Source organism: Calliphora vicina, chromosome 1 (genome assembly GCF_958450345.1).
Source record: "Calliphora vicina chromosome 1, idCalVici1.1, whole genome shotgun sequence".
NCBI lineage: Eukaryota > Metazoa > Arthropoda > Insecta > Diptera > Calliphoridae > Calliphora > Calliphora vicina.
In genome coordinates this window covers 171796642-171817938 of record NC_088780.1, presented here as the reverse complement: position 1 = coordinate 171817938, position 21297 = coordinate 171796642, and the positions used below count along the sequence as shown (strand labels likewise).

The window sequence follows — 21297 nt, the reverse complement described above, 5'->3', positions numbered from 1 at the left end:
TATTTTTGGGCGTTACAAACATCTACACAAACTCATTATAGCTATATATATTCGGATGTGCCGAATCTTATATACCCTTCACCAAATTGTACTTTAAAATATAAATTTTAAATATTTTTAGATATACAAAATTTAAAAAGAAATTTCAATAGAAAAAGCTCTAAGTCCAAAAAATCTTTTATCTCGGTAAATACTCATTTTAACATTTTGCTTTTACGCACATAGCGTTTACAGAATTCAAAAATATTTACGCAAAAAAAAGTTTCAATGTTTTTTGTCTCCCCTGTAAAATTTTAAAATATGGACTTAGAGCCTTTGCATGTTAAGCCAGCGAAATGTAGATATTAAATATAATTTGAAAAAAAAAACAAAAGAACTCTATGACTTGTCTGGTTATGTACCGTAATCATAAGAAAAAATCATGTTTTTGGGACATCACATAATTGAGGTTACGATACACACATTGATCACATAATTTATAGTGATGCTATTAAGAATCTTAAAAATATAAAAAGTGCCAAATTTACTACAATTAATGTTTTTGTTTGACATGATCCACTTTCTATATAGTAGACACTTATAAAAACAAAAGATCAGTATCAATTCGTCAGTGAATGCAATCAGACGTCTGCTTAGTTCGATTGTTCTCGTGTAAGAATTGAATTCTTCTTTTTAACACCAATATCAAAAGAAAATATCAAAAACCCCCAATTTCACAAAACATACAACAAAAATAAATTTAAATATATACAGTGATGGGAGAGAGAAGCTCGGGTGACCCTCCGGACAGGTTGGTCTCCCAAAATCAACCTATTTTTACTACAGATAAAAGTAAAAAATTAACTATTGTTTCCGACGGTCCTAAATATCTATTAATGAGTAGAATTAACAATGAAACAATTAGTGGTACATCAAAAGAAATGAACAACACAATAGAAAAAAATGTTGAAAATTTAACAAATGTCTCTCCATTCCTCATCAAAAAAGTTATTGATTGTGCATGCGGTAGTGAAGTCGAAATGTGCAAAAAAATTCGCGACGGTAATATATTGATAAAAACAAAAAACAATTTGCAAGCTGCCAAACTTATTACATTGACTTCCCTTTCACCCTCCATACAAGTTGAAGTCCGCGAACACACTACTCTCAATTTCTCAAAAGGCGTAATTTACTCTAATGACCTCAGAGGAATAGAAGAAGAAGAAATACTACATGAACTCAAAAACCAAAATGTAACTGAAATAAGAAAAATATTGAAAAAAGTTGGTAAAGAGCTAATTGAGACGGGACTAATAATTATTACATTAGCCACTCTCAACTTACCAGAGAATTTAAAGATAGGCTATGAAAAAGTAAAAGTACGTCCCTATATCCCCTACCCTCTAAGATGCCGCAAGTGCTTACGATATGGACATACTAAAAATACATGTGTAAACAATGCAATATGCCCAAATTGTGCACTATCATATCATTTCGAAGAAGACGATGAAAAATGTAATAATCCATCAACATGCGTTAATTGTGTTTATAACAACAATGCAAACAGCCAACATAGTTCTCTGGACAAAAATTGTCCAATATTTTTAAGAGAAAAAGAAATACAATCAATTGTAACATTAGAAAAAGTAGATAGAAAAAAAGCTGTCGAAACCTACAAACAACGTCACCAAAGCGGACAATCATCTTACTCTACTGTAACAAAAACAGCAACGACAAATAAACAGGTTTTTTTCTCAACTAGTAACAATAACCCAACTACTCTTAGTAACACCATACGAGAATCTTCAAACTTAACTAATGTCAACAATTCAACTACTCTTTGTACAACCACAAGAGAACCAGTGAACTACAACAATATTGAAACACCTACGTGCTCTAATATTGAATCTACCATTAACTCAGCAAAGCAGAAATTAGTAAATATTCTACCAAAAAATACATCAAATAGATCAATACAAGTAATAAAAAGAAAGAACAAAAAAAAACTACAAAACAATGCGAAACAAACTAAAACCAAAACAATCAGTGATGAAGGGGAGACATCGGAATCGATGTCAATCCAATCATTTGATATTGAGTAGTAATTTATAAAGTAAAAAAACAACAACAATTGTAATTCTTTAATTAATAACTAAGTACTAACATCATTAATATAATTGTATTATAATGCTATCTTTAAATATCTTACAATGGAATATTAGAGGTTATCTCCAAAACTACAACGAATTACAATTACTTATTAATAAGTACAATATTAAAATTATTTCTATTCAAGAATCTCATATTTACAATTTCATTAACATCCCTGTACCTAACAATTTCACTTTGTATAATTTTAACAACTCAAATTCTTACGGTGGTGTATCTCTGATAATCCACAATTCGATTCAGCACAAACAAATACCTATAAATAACGACTTTGAAGCAATATGTTTGCAAATCAATTCTAAAATAAAGTTTAATCTTATCTCGGCATATATTTCCCCAAATGTAAAATTTGTGTATCAAAACCTACAAAACGTTTTTGGCAACTTTAATACACCTACACTTATTACAGGTGATTTTAATAGCTGGCACCAAACCTGGGGGTCTGCGAAAAATAACAAGAGGGGTAACATTTTAAACAATTTTATTAACAATTATAATTTTATATTATTAAACGATAAATCCCCCACACATCTTTCCACCCTAAACTCTCTGACTCACATCGACCTATCTTTCTGTTCACCTGAACTGTATATACACTCTAAATGGGTTATAGAAGAAGATTTATGGGGAAGCGATCATTTTCCAATCATTCTATCACTATTTAAAGATCAATGTGTAAATATTCAGGCAACGAAACCACATTTTAAAACTGAAAAGGCTGACTGGAATATTTTCAATAGAAAATGTCTTTCATATGAAGCTACTAGGCAAATTGACACAAATGTTAATAAGGAAGCAGCGAATATTAGAAAAATTATTATACAATCCGCAAATGAATCGATTCCACTATCACAACCCCCCAAGGGCCGTACACCAGTTCCATGGTGGAACCAAAAGCTTGAACGTTTGAAGCTCGAAAAAAATAGTCTGTTTTATATCTTCAGAAGGAATATTAATAACGAAAACATGATAAGGTATAAACGAGCAAACGCTCTTCTCAAAAAAGAAATTAAAACATCTAAACGTAAATCTTTACATAATTTTACATCAACAATTAATCCTAATACAACCTCAAAGAAAATTTGGAATAATATAAGAAGGTTCTGTGGTTATAAAACAACATTTAGTATACATTCAATACATAGCGATAATTCACCATTTAACATCCTAACTAATCATTACGATATAGGTAATGAGTTGGGACAATATTGGTCTGAAAATTCATCTGATCAAAAATTTCCAGTTAAATTCCAAGATATCAAATCAAATTTCAGAGAACACTTAGCAAATATTAATCCGAGTAAAAAAGCTAAACTTATAGAAGAAAATATCACTATTAGTGAATTTAATTCCACTCTAAACAGACTCAAAGGAAAATCACCGGGATTGGATAGAATATCATACAATATGGTTAAAAATTCTCCAAATACTGTAAAGAAGAGAATCTTAGCTCTCTTTAACAACATTATTAATACACAAATCCCTCAACAATATAAAACAAGTTTAGTAATACCAATCTTAAAACCAAATAGCGAACAAACCAAGACTAAATCCTATAGGCCAATATCATTAAACTCATGTATTGGGAAAATATTAGACAGAATTGTTGCAAATCGAATTTTGTGGTATATAACTTCCAACAATCTTCTTAATAATAATCAACTGGGCTTCAAAAAAGGAAAATCCACAACGGATACTCTGCTTTTTATTGAACATTTAGCTGCTAGTAGCTTAGCTTCAAAGAATCACCTGACCATAGTGTCACTGGATTTTGAAAAAGCATACGATAAAATCGGAATCCATTCCGTAATTGATCAACTTATTTCATGGAAAGTTGGACCTAAAATTATAAACTATATAGTTAACTTCATGACTAGCAGAAAATTTTTGGTTCGGTTAAGTAAAACATATTCACAAACATTTAATCTATATAATGGAATCCCGCAAGGATCTCCCTTATCAATCGTTCTCTTCCTTGTTGCTTACAACAAACTTTGCAATATCATATCTATACACAAAAACATTAGTTTTTGCGCTTACGCTGATGATTTCAACATAATAATAAAGTCAAAAAATATAAAAAATCCAAATATTAATATTAGTAATATAATCGATGATATCCTACAGTGGTGTGAAGAATCCGGCGCTGTATTGTCAAGTACAAAATGTAAGTTTATGCATATATGCAGGAAACACAATTGTAATTGTAATATGATTACAAGTACTATTCAATTTATAAAAACCAATACTTTGAAAATACTAGGTGTCACATTCAATAAAACACTCAGATGGAACAACCACATCGAAGACCTAAATAAATCCTTAACAAACAGAATTAACATAATCAAATGTTTATCCTACTCAAAATTCAATCCTAATACAATTACACTTTTAAATGTAATAAAAGCATTAATAATATCTAAAATTAGATATGGATTGGTTTTATTTGGCAATTCAACTACATCCTGTTTAAAAAAAATTAATACGGTTATAAACACAGTAACTCGATGTGCACTCGGTGTTCTTCGAACTACTCCAATTAAAAATATCCACTTTGAATCCAATACTCTAAATCTAAAAATTTTATACCAACTAGAATTAAAAAAAGCCATCAAATCAATCATATTCTGCCATGATACACCATTACAAAAAATTATAGAAAAATATTATAAAATGAAAGGAAAATGTAAAATTAAATCAGCTTTATATGAAATAATAAGACATTCCTCAAATTTTAATTTTCCAACTAAATTTCCAAAACCTAAAAGGATATCTTGCCCTCCATGGAATCTAAAAGATAAATCCGTCGACTTTTCTCTATCAGCTTATAAAAAAGAAGAAACCGCTCCAGCCCAATACCGCTTACTTTTTCAAGAAATCAAAAACCAGAATCAAGACAGAACATTTATTTACACTGATGGTTCCAAATCTATAGAGTCAGTTTCCTTTGCAATCACATCAGAGAATAATATAATTTTTACTTCGTTACTTCCTAATTTCAGTTCAGTTTTTACGGCTGAAATAATAGCAATATATAAAGCAATCGAATACTGTCAGAAATCTGGTAATTTCGCTATATGCTCCGATTCACTATCAGCAATTAACGCCATTAAAAATATTAACAACAACAATTTTTATGCAACACATATCAGAAACTTTCTTATACAAAATTTTCCAAAAGTTATTTTAATTTGGATTCCAGGTCATGCCCTGATTCCAGGTAACGAAATTGCAGATAATACTGCAAAACTAGCACATAAATCACCACTAACTATGAAAATGAATAGAAATTTTTCGGATATTAGTAAATTTGTAAAAGAACAAGCTTATAACATAAACTCCTGTATTTGGTCCGATACGAATAATTGGTACAAATCTATTAACCCGAATAAAAGTAACATCTATACTTGGTTACAAAATATCAATAGTATCGAACGGAAGGATGTAATAATCTTCCTTAGACTTAGATTAGGTCACACTAAGACTACTCATAATCACTTATTAGCAGGCAATGACAGTCCTCTTTGTGATTGTCATAATAACTGTCCCTTAAACATCACACACATCTTATGTGAATGCACTAAATTTGAACAAATTAGAAACCAAATTTTCTCCGATACTAATCCACTTTTATGTCTAACATTTCCCTCAGAACATTCCATTAACAAAATAATAAATTACTTGAAAAGTATTAAATTTTATAATAGGATATAAATATTTTATAAGATCTAACAACACCTTTGTACATACTTTATTAATATAAATATATTCGAAACCTACTTAGCTTAAGGCCCAGTTGCTATAGCTATAATTAATATAATTAGCATATACATTTATGTATTATCTAATTTTGAAATAAATAAATAAATAAATAAATAAAATAAAAACAAAAGATTTTCACATACATTTGACAACTTTCATCAGCGTTTCAATTAATATTGATTAGATAATTCCGCGATATTCGCATATGAGTAGCAAATGGCGATTTTTTTTTTTAATATTTTTTCAAATCAGAATTATAACACGAGCCAGAGATTTTATTGTGAAAGATGTAAACATATATTACGATCGTTAACTACAATTATTAAAAAGTGGTAAAAAGTGGTTTAAAACATTCATAATCGATACATCGACCACGTAATCGTAAAATGGATCAAACGACAAGTATTTACGCTATTTATGATTGGGTATAAGGTGAGTATCAAAATTATACTTTTTGTTTTGCTTATCCATAAATGCAAAGCATCGTTTGCAGATTTACTAGAACTGGCCTTATAATTTTATAAACACTAAAAATTGTATAAAACTAACAGTAATCAAATGAGAGGAAAGTATTTTATTCAATAGTACCAATCAATACTATTTGTATTTTCGATAAACCTTATAATTACTTACTCAGTACTTCACTTCATTCCAATCCGTGGCAAAATTGAAAAATTTTTAAAAAATCGTATTTGTCTTGGTGGTTGATGAAACATAAATTTATCGTAATTCGTGTTTAGGCATTATTTGATGGTATAAGTTAGTTTTATTGATGTGAAACTTTTCCGGGATGTATCCATATCCATATCGATATACATATTTCTATGTACATATATATATATATATGTATCTATGTTTAATTACAAACAAATGTACACACATACATACATACATACTACATATATTTGAGGCAGGTTCATTTAAATGACTATATTGTAGTTTACGCTCCCTTTTCTAACAATTACCTTATATTTGTTTGTGTATTTTCAGCTTAACGCCAGCATGAAAGTTTTAGCAAGACTTAAGAACAATTGGAATCTCAATAAATGAAAAAATGGGCAAATAATTTTCTACCCCACTGAGTAGAAAGAAACTTTCCCCCAAATCCTTTGAACGTTTTCAGGCTTATTTCCATCGACGTCACGTGATGTGAATGCGAAGTGCAGTGGTGTGTAGGTACAAGTATGAAATAAGCTGCCGGTTGGTATAAGTCGATGTTTTGATTGCTGTTAAAAGCCAGTAAAATGACAGCTTATCTCGGGATAAGCATAAATTCGTTTGAAATTAATTCTCAGATTTGTTTTTATTAGTCAACTCTCAAACTCAAAAACAACAAGAAAAACTACCACCACCATCACAAATCGAATAAGGTAGTTGTAACCCAGCAGTTAAGCAAGTAGTCAATGTATCCCTTAAATACAGTAATTGTCACAAATGTCTTATCACTTGGCTGACTCCATTTTATATATTTTGGCCATTTGACACGTGTGTGCACTTTGTAGTGCAGAGAGAAGACAATTGGTTTCTTTATGCATCCCAAGTAATGTAGCGTGAAGACAATTGTCACTTAAGTGTCTCTAAGTAATCTATAGTATAGTCACTTTAAACTTTTTGTGAGTAATTCGTACAAACTGGTTTTTTACAAATTGTGTTAATATAATTCTCATACAGTTTATTTTTATTTTTGCTTAAGTATACTGATATCCCATGTAACATAGCATGAAGTCAATAGTCACTTTAGTGTCTCTTAGTAACGTTTGGTAAAGTCACTTCAAACTTTTTTTGTACTGCACTTTATTTTACCCACCAGAAGCGTTGACTACTTTCGATCAGCTATCCGATAGTCACATTGTAATCAAAAGGGTCAATTGACCCCCTGCTTAGGACATGCACGTGTTAAAATAACTAGTCAAGTAGCAGATCAAGAAACCAGTTACAGAGCTAGCAAGGTAACTGACGCTATGTGACCAGTATGTGAATCCAATGCGTTGCCTACTTTGGACCAGCTATTAGACAGTGCCATTGTAATCAAAAAGAGACAATTGACCTCCTGCCTAGGACATGCCCGTGTTAAAATGACTAGTCACGTTGCTATTGAAGTGACTAGCTCCCACCCTAAATGATGGGTAAAATCACTAGTTCGGTACTGTCTCCTAGAACTGCTGGGAACATAGTCGAGTGGAGTAGAGTGATATACATACATATGTAGATACATATACAGCGAACTCGCGATAACGTGAACTAGTTTTTACGAAAAATTGTATAGAAGCAACGCATTCTACGAAACATTCTAAGAAATTTTCGCCAAGAAACCATAGGTCTAAACTAAAATATTCACTTATATACATAAATTCATACAAATGATACAATTAATAACAAAAAACATACATTTTATTAAGTTTTTAATAATTTAACTTTTTTCTATTTTTTTCACATCAACTCTGCCAAACAATTTTTGAAGTAAAAGTATCCTGAAACAAAAATTTATTTCTTAAAAATAAGCAAAAACTAGCAGAAAGTTATGGATGATTCCTAAGCACAAAATATCACTGTAATTTTGTGCGTTTTTGGTTGGTTGAAATCGGTTGAAATTATATAAGTTATATACTATTTTTTTTTTATAAAAAGTTAAAATCACTGATTTTTAGGTTATGAAAGTTTTTTATGTAATTTCTTATTACCATAATTTTTATTGAATATTTCACTATTAAAAATTTAACTACTTTCCATCGTCATTAATATCCATAACTAACTGACTTAAAAAGTTTATTTATTTTCGTGTAATATGTGACTCAAAGAAAACAAAAAATTACACCACGTGTTTCAGTTTACCACTGCACTTAAAACATTGAACTTTCTCCCTTCATAGAATAACGGTTAATTGAAGTTTGTAAAAACAAAATATTTTTTTTGTTTATCTGAAGTGTTTGCTACTACATCCTAACAACAAATATAGGAAAAAGAGTTTTGAGTTTTGGCCAAAAAATGTGGTTCGCCAGACCTATGTGCTATGGTTTCTTGAGGAAACTTTCTTAGAATTTTCCGTAGATTGCGTTTCTGCTATACGAATTTTTACGTTTTGATCGATATGCAATAATTCAGTTCACTTTCGTTCGTTTTAGAATAGTCTGTGTAAAAATAAATTTGTTCACGTTTCTGAGACGTTCACACTTTCGAATGTTCACATTTTCGCGAGTTCACTGTATGTACATTAGAGTGCTTCAAGATTGTATGGACGATAAAAATTTTCTATGTACTGGCCGTCCCCCCTCTAGAATGGTTCTATGTATTGTAGAAACTCGTTGTGTAAAATATTAACGTTAACTGGTGCCACAACGACGCTGAAGTTTTGAGGTGCATTTACAAGGGGGAAAAAAAATGCAATTTTTCAGTTTTTGTACAAATTTTGGCATTAAATAATTACTTTTGCAATTTAATTTAAAAGAATCGAAATGTACAAGTAATTGTCGTTCTAATAAAATATAAAACACAAAACTTGGTTAAAAAATGTTAAAGTTATTAAAAAATCGCCAGGCCATTAACGTGTCTCAGGCCACTAGAACAAGAAATGTAGAAACAAAATTAACATATTTTGAGAAATATTAAAATAAAAGCTAATTTTTACTTAAAATATATCCATATTTACTTGTATATGAGTTTTTGTCTTCGTAGGATATCGTTAACCTATTCGCAGCTATGACCAAAAAAATTCAATTTTTTAACGGCTGTTTCAAAACTCCAATTTTAAATTTTTAATAATTTTGTTAAACAAATTTCAAAATTTTTTGATCATCACATTGGGATTTATTGAGAACATATTTTTGGCCATATTTTGGCGAATGAGCCGAATTTCTTTACTGTTATGATTTTTAAGCAAAAGCTATTCAGAATATTATATTCCAGGTAATTCTAAATATAGTCGAAAGTTTTACTAAAATCGGAAAACGTTAACCCTTAAATCGTGAAGGTCAAAGGTAAATTTTTTCAATATTCGGAATTTCTCATGGAAAGATAGCGGAATGTTATATATTTGTGGGCCGATTTTGATGAAACTTAAGAAAAATGCCAACATTTTTACAAAAACTGAAAAAATTGCATTTTTTCCCATTGTAAATGCACCTCAAAACTTCAGCGTCGTTGCGGCACCAGTTAACGTTATCCTATCATCCTAATATTTTACACAAAGTGTTTCTACAATACATAGAACCATTCTTGAGGAGGGGTCAAATTTCGCAATTTTATTTTTTTGGAGCACTCTAATGTACATAGTTATATGTGTGGTGATGTAAAGTTATTAAAGAATTTCAAATATTTTTTATTTCTTTACGAAATTTTATCCGAACATTAGATTCGTTACAATTAGTTACTGCCAATGTAATGGCCAACTTCATGTCACAAAATTATTAACATGCATTTGTCATAATAATAATAATTGAATGGGTATTCTTGACAAAGTTTTAAGAATAATTTACATACTCGTAAATACTAATTTACTTATGCGTATGTAGTAGGTGTAAAATGAATGAGGCATCCATCACAAAACTTAAATACTTAGTCGAAACAAAACTTAAACAATTTCTTCAACTTGTACATTTGAATGATGTACATACTCGTATTTATGTAAGTGTTAATAATGATTTACGTGATGGGTTCATTTGGAAGCCAAGGCACGTGACCTTTAAAAATAAATATGTATCTACTAAATATGAACATTTGTCAAAAGATACATATGTATGTACGTACATATGAATGGATGTATGTATGTGTATAGTTGCATTCCAAGTAGTAAGTTATGACACTTAAAGTGTAGGTGAAGAGCTTCCGGTCGCGTGCAATTCAAAATGATAATGTCTTCGTACAAAATTTGTATAATTATTTATTTAGTTTTAACTAGAGTGGCCAATTGTTCGATTTTTAATGTTGATTAAATAATAAATATTTCAAAATTTTTTTATAATTCGATCTCTTCGGTTCATCAAACGAATAATTACACTGTCCAACAGCATTTTTGGAACAGAATAGCGACCTTATAATTCTGAAAGGGCATGTTGAGTAGAGCATTTTTGTAGAATAAACTTAGACCCCTTTCACACTAGGCAATTTAGTTGCGCAAGTCTCTTGTGTTTGTAGATACCAGAGTAATGTCGGGTTGAGGAGAAGAAAATTTTGCATACAGTTTTGTTGTTGTGCAAGAGACTTGCGCAACTAAATTGCCTAGTGTGAAAGGGGTCTTATAGTCCAGCTGGTCTGAATTTTTTTTTACAGTGGGTCAAAGTTTTCATTTTTTGATTGTAGGGAGCATTATACTAACTGAAAAAATGTTGTAAGTTAATATCTGAGAGAATTCTTATGGTCAGAGTTATATTATGGAATTTTATGGGGATCATTTTTGTGGAAGACCTTAACCCTTTAGCTCCTCTCTTCAGGGGTCAATTTGACAATTTTTTTGAGAAAATCAAATAAAGTCCTTTCAAAAAGGACATTTAAGGATTCAAATATTCTACGAAAATGTTTGCCGGAAAATTTCAGTGGGGGTCACCAAAGATACCAAAGTTGTAAATAAAGCTCTTTACGCTTAATTTGCAAAATTACACGCCACCTTGGGTCTCACATTTTTTAAAAAAATCACAAAAAATCTATTTATGATCCGAATGTGCTGATATTTAAAATATAAATAGTCCTAGAGAAGATCTACAAAAAATATATATACATATGTAAATTATTACATTTAGGTCAAGAGTTATTTATTTATTTTTTTTAAATTTGTTCCATCTTTTTTTAGTTTTTTAGATATGTCGGGCCTACGGTGGTTCGAAATTGTTTTTTAAAATATCACCAATATTTGCGATACAATTTCGAATACTATAAAAATAACTTGTTAATAGTTATGTCGTCCCAAAGTTGGAACATGTAAAAATGGCCGTTTTTTCAAAAAACACATTTTGCATGGAATATATAAAAAACGTTAACATTTTTCAAAACTTACCACATTTTTTTCAGTTAGTATACTGCTCCCTTCGATCAAAAAATGAAAACTTTGACCCACTGTAACAAAAAATTCCGACCATGATCTATTCAACATGCCCTTTCAGACTTATAGAATCGCTATTCTGTTCCAATCAAAAAGTCTCAATTTGTTGGACAGTGTTATTAAATGGTTTTTATGATTAACAAACTTATTAAAACACTGACTCAATGTAATGATGTCGTCATATAATTTTTCCTATAGGGAAGGGAATGGAACCAATATTGCTTTCTCGGACGTTGGGGAATTAACAGATTTTATATACACTGTGACAGATTACGGAACTAACCGAAATATACTTTAATAAGATTTATGCATTAAACACATTGAAGACAGCTGGCTTCACGAACACACGAACACAAATGCTGCTGGCTGCATCTGCTGAATTCTTTTGAAGCTTCAAAGTAAACAGAAAAAGTACCATTATTTACCCAATTTTACAACTTTCAATCGATTTCCGGCACGTGTTCTAGTTATCCGATTGCACTTAAATTTTGCAGTAGTTAGTTTTAGCTGCTAATGAACAAAATAAGACATATGTGGTAATAATTTATGTAGCTGTTATTAATTTATTTCAATATGGTTATCAGAAACTTCTATTAATTAAGTAAAACAAATATATTTTTTAAGCACTAATTTTCTTTTTGACAGATTGCAACGGAAGCCTGCTGTCTCCAATGTGTTTAATGCATTAATTAGTCTAAACTCCTTGAATTATACGAAATCTCAATACATCAGAGCCCGAATAATTTGATTCTAAAATATTTTGAAAGTCAACTCATCGAACATTTTATCAGTCTTATATATCAGCAGTTTAGATTTTAAAACAAAATTGCAGGTTAATTATGGAGTGATACTCATAAAATTTCCGAGTGTAATTTCCATATGGGCAATTCCATATCATCGTACATGACATTTGTACGCCTATAGAGTGATATATATTTTGCAAAAATAAGAGCTTCTGAAAACTAATTTGGTCTTTATGTTCCATTCAGAGGGTACTACATTTTAAAATAATAAAAATTTCTTTCTAAATATTGTTGTCCAAATTATTGAGCGAAATAAGGGTATACGTACGTGACATAAAACGGAACTCATTTTGAGGTACATGTAGAAATATGCGAAAATATTGGAATCGTGAGAAGCGTTGTGTTTTCTTTTAATTTCTTACACTAAACGAAATATTTTTCATTTACAATCCGTCATATTTAAATAAAAACAATCTTTGGATGAATTTATAATAAATAAAATTTAATATCGTACGTGACATACCGTACGTGACAGATTTTTCTCTTATAATAAAACAATATATATTCTGTAAATATATGTATACAAAAACTAAAAAGATTAATAGAAAATATACATTCGGTTTCAATAAACAATTTGACAATAGCAAAAAAACAATCAGAGTCAAATTCATTTCATACTACAAGCTAATTGGGAGCCTAGTTTTCGCGGAACTTAAGCCTAAAACATACCTAAAACATTAAAAAATTAAATATAATCAGTTTAAACTACTATTTTTGTCATTAAAATGTTGTAATATGATCTAAATATTTTCACATCATCTTAAAAAAAATTTCAAGGGTTTTTGTTTTTTCAGGAATTGCCCATATGTTCAAAACTTATTTATGCCAAATTGTATCTCGACACCTACATCCGTTAGTAGATTTTATCGTTTGACTGAAAATAAGGCTTTTTTAGAAATCCGATTTTTAACTGAACCGACATTGAATAGAGTTATTTTAGAAGTTTCAACTAAATATATTTGTATATACATACATCCATGTATAAAACAAATCATAAAATACCCACATATGTTGAATTTATGGAAAGAAGAGAATGAATCTGGATTCTAGAACGTAAATTTGTTCGTTCATGAACAACGCAACTCAAGGTAATACTAGTTGTGTTCGCGTACTTGATAATTTGCAAAAATTTTTACAAATTATCACTGGAAGTTACTTTCAAAAACATGTAACGAGAGAGCAAGAGAGTGCTAAGAGTGACAGTTCGTAGATAGAGAACATGATATTTTTTACTGGACATTTTTTGTATTATATTATGTATACATAATATTTTATTATGAATACATAATATTTGACAGTTCTAGGAAACAGTACCGAACTTTTACCCATCATTTAGGGTGGGAGCTAGTTACTTCAATAGCCACGTGACTAGTCATTTTAGGCATGTCCTAAGCAGGGGGTGAATTGTCTCTTTTTGATTACAATGGAACTGTCTAATAGCTGGCCCAAAGTAGGCAACGCTTCTGGCCTGCAGTTGGTAGCCTGCTGTCTTCAATGTGTTCCATGCATAAAATGACTATTGACTTCATGCTATATTACATGGGATATCAGTATACTTAAGCAAAAATAAACTGTATGAGAATTATATCAACACAATTTTTATAAAACCTGTTTGAACGAATTACACACAAAACGTTTAAAGTGACTACACTCCAGATTACTTAGAGACACTTAAGTGTCAATTGTCTTCACGCTAGATTACTTGGGATGTATAAAGTAACCAATTGTCTTCTCTCTGCACTACAAAGGGCACACACGTGTCAAATGACCAAAATGTATAAATTGGAGTCAGCCAATTTATACAGTAATTGTCACATTTGTGACAATTACTGTCTTTAAGGAATACATTGACTACTTGCTTAACTGCTGGGTATTTCAATACAATATCAGTACCGTGTAATTAATTGCTTATTACCACCGAAAACAAGCAATTTTATCGTTTTGTTTTCACAAACATACATGTTCTCACACACTCAAATGTACGTGTATCTATGTTTACATAGATCCATACGAGTACATACAGCTAGGATCAACAATATAGTGCTTCTAAGGAATCTCGTAATGTATCTGCGTGAAATAATATTAGAACTTAACATTGCAATCAAAATCAATTAATTTTGAAATTTTTTTTCCAAAATCAAAATCTTTTTTTTTTTAAATTGGCCATTTTTTCCTCAAAATAAAGCTTAAATCTTTTCCTTGAAGATTTTTTTGGTCGCTTAGTGGGATGCAATTCAAACATGCGATGTAACTCAAAGCATAAAAATTTTTAAATTTTGTGCAAAATCAGAAAATTGTTTGAATTTTATTTCCAAAATTTTTTGCTCAAAAGAAAGCTTAGGTCTTTTCATTGAAGAACTTTTAATATACATATATCCCGCTTCCCACTAAGAGACCAAAAAGCTCTCATAGGTATAGAATTAAAAAAGGTCATTTAGAAAAAAAGTTAAAAAAGTTTTTGATTTTGCCAAAAAATTTAAAAATTGTATATCCTGGGTTACAAAACACTTTGATATATTCCCACTCGCATCCCACTAAGCGAGCAAAAAAAATAAAAAAAGGTCTCCCTCTAACTCAGAGAGTTATTGACTGATCTTGTTGAAGAATTGTGTCTGAATTAGGACTAACCTTGGTGTAAATTTCATCTCGACATGAAATGTCCAATAAACATATGTATACTTACCTTCGATACAACATGTGATATTTCAGAAATGCTAATTTACATATACATATATTTTTATTGTCATTATTTTGAGAAATAATAAACAAATTAGCTCTTGGCCTAGCAAAAAAGACGAATGGCTATTTATTGACAAATATTTCCATGTCTAATGTATTTTGTTTTTAATTTGTGCTAATGTGCTCTTTTACTACATTACCAGGCTAAATACCCTACAATGTGAATACCGCTATCGTGTTAAATTAAAAAAAATCGTGTTAAATTTAAAAGAACAAATTTTCAATTATAAACCAAATAATACCTTAAACTGATATAAAATTTCAATATTGTTTTTCGATATTGTCGTGCATATCATTTTGGCATTTTACTCTGTTGGTTTGATGAAATTTTAAACTTATATATTTTTTAATCTGTTTTATCACAATGGGATCAGTTTTGAATGGACCCAAGTGAGCTGCTGGAAGAGTGGCTGCCCATGGAACCTAACCTAATCTGTTGAGGGTATCGAGGCTCGGGTTATAAATTCCCGTTGCAGAATATTTAAGAACATATTAGGTCATACAAAAGAGGTTGCAATTATTTGATAACAGTTACGATTAGAGAAAATTTGGCATAAAGTTGAAATTTACATAAAAAATAGGTCTCTGGACCTCGCAGTAATACAAATTTTGAAATTAATTTTCTTCTGTAGTACTTCCCAAAATGTTACCTTTCAGAAAAATATAAATACATTATTTATATCGTTTTTATTTTCTGTATAAAAAACTACTTTTTTAAATTGTTTAATTTAAATGCAAATTCTTTCTAAATAATGTTAACAATATAATCGAGAAAGATTTGGATCTGATATTAACAAAAAAGCGAATAACTCGTAAGCTATAAGAGATAATAAATCGCTATTTTCTAGTGGATTTTATATGTATATAAAAAAATCTTTCAAATCGAATGGAGAACAAAACTGTGTGCCCTACTTTGGGGCATTGTGGCTCAGCACCCCTTGGTGCTTTAAGCTCAAATTTAAAACATAAAACACTTCATCTATAACCATGGAACATTTTATTAAAATCGGGCTATCCGTTTAGAAGTTCCACTTTGCATTAATAGGATGAAAGTTATTTGTGTTGAAAATTATTTTGAAACCCACATTTTTAGAGATTGATTTGTGTTGAATTTGATTGTTATAACTGTTTTTAAAAATCGGTTCTTTGAATAATCTGCATAACAATCAGAAAATCAGTTTAGGTAATACTATTTCTATGACCGCAACTGTGGCTTTGATATTTAAGAGAGAGTTGTATGTATCTCAACTTGTTAACCCGAAACGTGTTGTATGTAAGTGTACGATCACAGACATGGATTGTTGACTACCGTATCGAATGAGTTTAGACGGGAGCTTTTCCAAAAAATATTTATATCTATTGTAACATACAAAGCAAAGCTAGATGTACATATGTATGTTTGTAGTATATGTGTATACATATTTATTTATTTATTTCGTACATATTTAAGGTGGTCGCTTGATAATGCGATGCGATAATTAATGACAGACAATACACAAAATACCTGTTTACAAAACATCTATGTGCTTGATATAAAAATTTCGGTAATTATTGATTTATGACACACTACAAATCTATAACAATCGAAAAGAAAAGCAAACAATCAGCAAATATAAAACACAATTCAAATCAAATCAAATCAAAGTACATAGTATGTAGCAGTAGTAACGTACTCAAACACTTGTTTTGTTTATTTGGTAAAATCTTATCATCACATATTGATTTCGATTTCAAGTGGGCCATGACCACCATCACTAAAATAATTTTTCCAATTAATTGAGCTTTAATTATTTCAACAAACAGCTGCATACACACATCCAAACACATGTTGTCTAGCTGGAAACAAACGTTAGAAAACAAAGAATATTTAATAATTTCAGTCAAACTCTGATAATTAGAATAGTTACTATGTAGTTGGTGGATTCGTATTATTAATAATAATATTAGTAAAATATTATAATTAGTACATTCTAATTATCGAATACATAGTAGCTTTATGGTTTAAGGAATATCGCATTTAGTGAACAAACTATTTCTTCTATTGAGTGCTGAGATCTTTGCATCAGTAGTGGTAGTAAAAAATTGTTTCAGTATCTATAGTTGTTGATGCAGCTCTGAATACTAGCAAGATATAAAATAAATACTGGACATTTTAACAATTTTTATTTTGAGAACATTTATAATCACTGTTTATTGTTGGTGTTGTTATGACTAGGGGTCGGATTTTCATTCTTTAACAAATTCAAAATATGAACTAAAAATTTAAAAAATATGCACTTGTGCGTATGATTTAAATTATTAATGTTTTTTAAACTTCTGAAAGGTTTATAAAACAGAATGTTCATACAAAATTTGATTTATACCAGGGACCCGAAAAACTGTTATTTTTTTAAATTGGTTATAGAAAAAATAACTGCAAAAAATAGGTCCCGTAATAACAATTATAAATAACTCAAAAATATTTTAGTCTATGATAACCATTATGAAAGATTTTTATTTTTTTTGGTCTTCAATAATTATTATGAAAGATTTTTATTTATTTCGGTCTCTGATAACCATTATGAATGATTTTTATTTTTTTGGTCTTCGATAGACTACAGCCATTACAAATATTTATACCCTACACCACCATAGTAATATAGCGTATAGTGCCCCAAGGACGAAGTCTGTTGAATTTGGTTAGAATCGGTCTATTATTTCTCCTAGCCCCCATACGATTGGCCTATCTGAAAATAGATAATCCCTCATGAATATCTTAGTTATATAGATATCCATACCAAATTCAGCACAATAAGTCAAACTCTCACTACTAAAATTTGTGACGATTGGTCATAGCTCCCATACAAGGCCCACTTCCGAAAACCATTTTAACGAGTATAGATTTCTTAAAAAAGTTGGTATTCAAATAAAATTTATCACAAACAAGTTTCATATATACAGAAGACATGTCACTTAATTTTATGCCGATTGGTCCATAATTAGTCATAGCTCCCACATATTGCACATTTTAAAAGGAAACTGTTTAGAATAATAAATATTCTTGATTCTTATGAAATTCTGAACCGATTTATCCTTCTCTGTCTATTTTTAAATACATGAAAACCAGGTCCATGCGACCAAAAAACATTGTTGGTACTCATAATGTTTACGGAAGACCAAAAAAAAATAAAAATCTTTAATAATAATTATCAAAGACCTAAAAAAATAAAAATCTTTCATAATTGTTATTGAAGACCAAATAAAATAAAAATCGTTTATAATGGTTATCAAAGACCAAAATAATATTGGTTATTTTTAACTGTTATTCAGAGACCATTTTTCAAAAATTCTTGATAAACACTTATTTCAGGATTTTTTCCAATATCGGTTATAACAGTTATGTCCCTGATTTATACAATTTTGATAAATTTTAAAACTATTTTTGAATAAGGCCTTATTGAATTTTTAATACTTTCCAAAAATTTTCCAAAAATTTTAAAGCAAAATGTTTTGAAATAAAAATTTTCTATTTGCTATTTGTAACAAATTCGACTAAAAAACGTTTTGTCGAGAAATTTTTTATTAGAAATTGTAATAACATGCATATAAATATGCATTTTAATGTAAAATATAACAAAATATGCATTATCAATAAAATATGCAAAAATATGCACTAACAAATCGATGCCATTTTAAAGCAAAATACGTGATTCGGATTGAAAGATAATTAATCTACATGGTATTTGGAAGTTCGAGAAAAAGCATGCATTTGCATATATGTAAATCCGACCCCTAGGTATGACTTAGCTGCAATATTACTTGCTGGATTGCAAGGTAAGTAGAGTTTTGCTGGATATAGCTTGAGGGTCTGTAATTCTCATTCGCTATATAGTTTTGTTTGTATAATAAATTGTATAATAATAGTTTTCCTAAAGCCTTTACGAAAAGATTATAATATATAATAGAATATCTGGCATAAGTAACCAGTGAAATGCGTCAACAAAATTTCAGTGAATTTATACAATAATATTTTAAACAATTCGTAAATTTATGTTCTCGCTTACGCTTTTCTCAATACTTCTTCTTCTTTTCGAAATACCAATTAAAGACATTATCCCAGTCCACATATTCATGATTAAATTATTCATTACACAGATTTTTGTATGCATACTGAATTATTGTTTTAAACAATGTAAAAACAATACTCGGTTAGCATCAAGTTTTGCATCAATTAATTTCAGATTCTAAAGAATACCAAAAATTTAATTATATTATTTCAAATCTTTTTGGGATTATGGGTACTCATTTTGTATTTTCTCATTCAATATCGTACCAATATGAGTTATAAATACACAATTAATTTCAACATAAAATGTTGCAGTGAAAGATTGATGGTAGCGACATTTTTGAAAATAGTTCGTTGATTCTAACTCTTTGCGTAATGATTTCTTCTCCATTGCTTGCTCTTCTAATGTTAAAAAAATTAGCACTTCATATGAATGAGTCCTGAGTCACGCTTTTAGACACGTTCTTTGAGGTGAATCCTACATCTACGTAATACAATCGAAATCATGCATAAACATAACAGAGCATGTTAAGGCATAAATATGTACGTTGGTATTAAAAAAAAGTAACCATGTATGTATATTTTGTATAAAACAAACAAAAATAAACGGACAAAATATTATGAAATTCATAAAGCTTTGTAGGTCTGAAAATAAATGAAAAAAAATAATAAAAAATACAAATCATTCTAGTTATACATACATATATACGTATGGATGTACATTAGACAGGCCCCTAAGAAATAGATTTGCTTATTTTGTTCTTTAGTGGCTAAAACTAACTAATGCTAAATTTAAGTGCAATCGGATAACTAGAACACGTGCCGGAAATCGATTGAAAGTTGTAAAATTAGGTAAATAATGGTACTTATTTCGATATCTTAAAAAAATTCCCTATTTAAATACTGATTTTTAAAAATTATCAATAAAACCTAAGCTTCTAGAAAAAATTATCTTTCTAACAAGGTATAAAACATGAACATCGAGTTAAAAATAACCAAGTTATTAGGATTTCCCTACGTCATAAGTATATTCTAGAAAAACGACATTTTTGTATTATTTACTATGGTATTCAATTAATCGGGTTTCTGGTTTAAGAGGTTAATCTAGCAAATAATTAATTGGGGTTCAGATTTATTCGGTTAATAATCGGTTAATTTAAAATTATTCGAGTAACCGAATAATTTCTATTTTAAATTTAAAATACAACAACGAATTTTGTGTACATAAACATAAAAAAACAGCAAATATGATATTTCAGATCATTTTTGTACATATATTTGCTGCAACAACGTCATAACTCAAAATCCGTGTTTCTTGAACTGAGTAATACAAAAACATGATTTTTAATTTTTATGTTCACAACAAAAAAACATTCTCACACACGCAGAGAAAAAATATAATTGGGCATGGTTACTGTAACCATTTATATAGTGTTACAAGTTTTTTAACTATATTATAGTCACAGTAACCATTTACATGATTGTGGTAACCATAATATGGTTAACTTACGATTCACATGATTGTCTCAACCATATATATGGTTACAGTAAACATATATATGTTTGTGACAACCATTTATATGATGAAGGACTTATCATATTATGGTGCTCTCGGCTTAAGGCTTATCATAATCTGAGAACAACATATTATGATAAAATTATTCATCATATAAATGGTTGTCACAAACATATATATGTTTACTGTAACCATATATATGTTTGAGACAATCATGTGAATCGTAAGTTAACCATATTATGGTTACCACAAT

General features: G+C 29.5%; 1 protein-coding gene across 1 annotated transcript; it reads left to right on the top strand.

Annotated features, from left to right (window-relative positions):
• The first annotated feature begins 875 nt into the window (after positions 1–875).
• Positions 876–6960, top strand: LOC135954280 (asparagine-rich protein-like). The gene is made up of 2 exons (XM_065504387.1): positions 876–1958; positions 6901–6960. Exons 1-2 carry the CDS (start codon positions 876–878, stop codon positions 6958–6960), a joined length of 1143 nt encoding a protein of 380 aa, XP_065360459.1.
• Positions 6961–21297: the final 14337 nt, after the last annotated feature.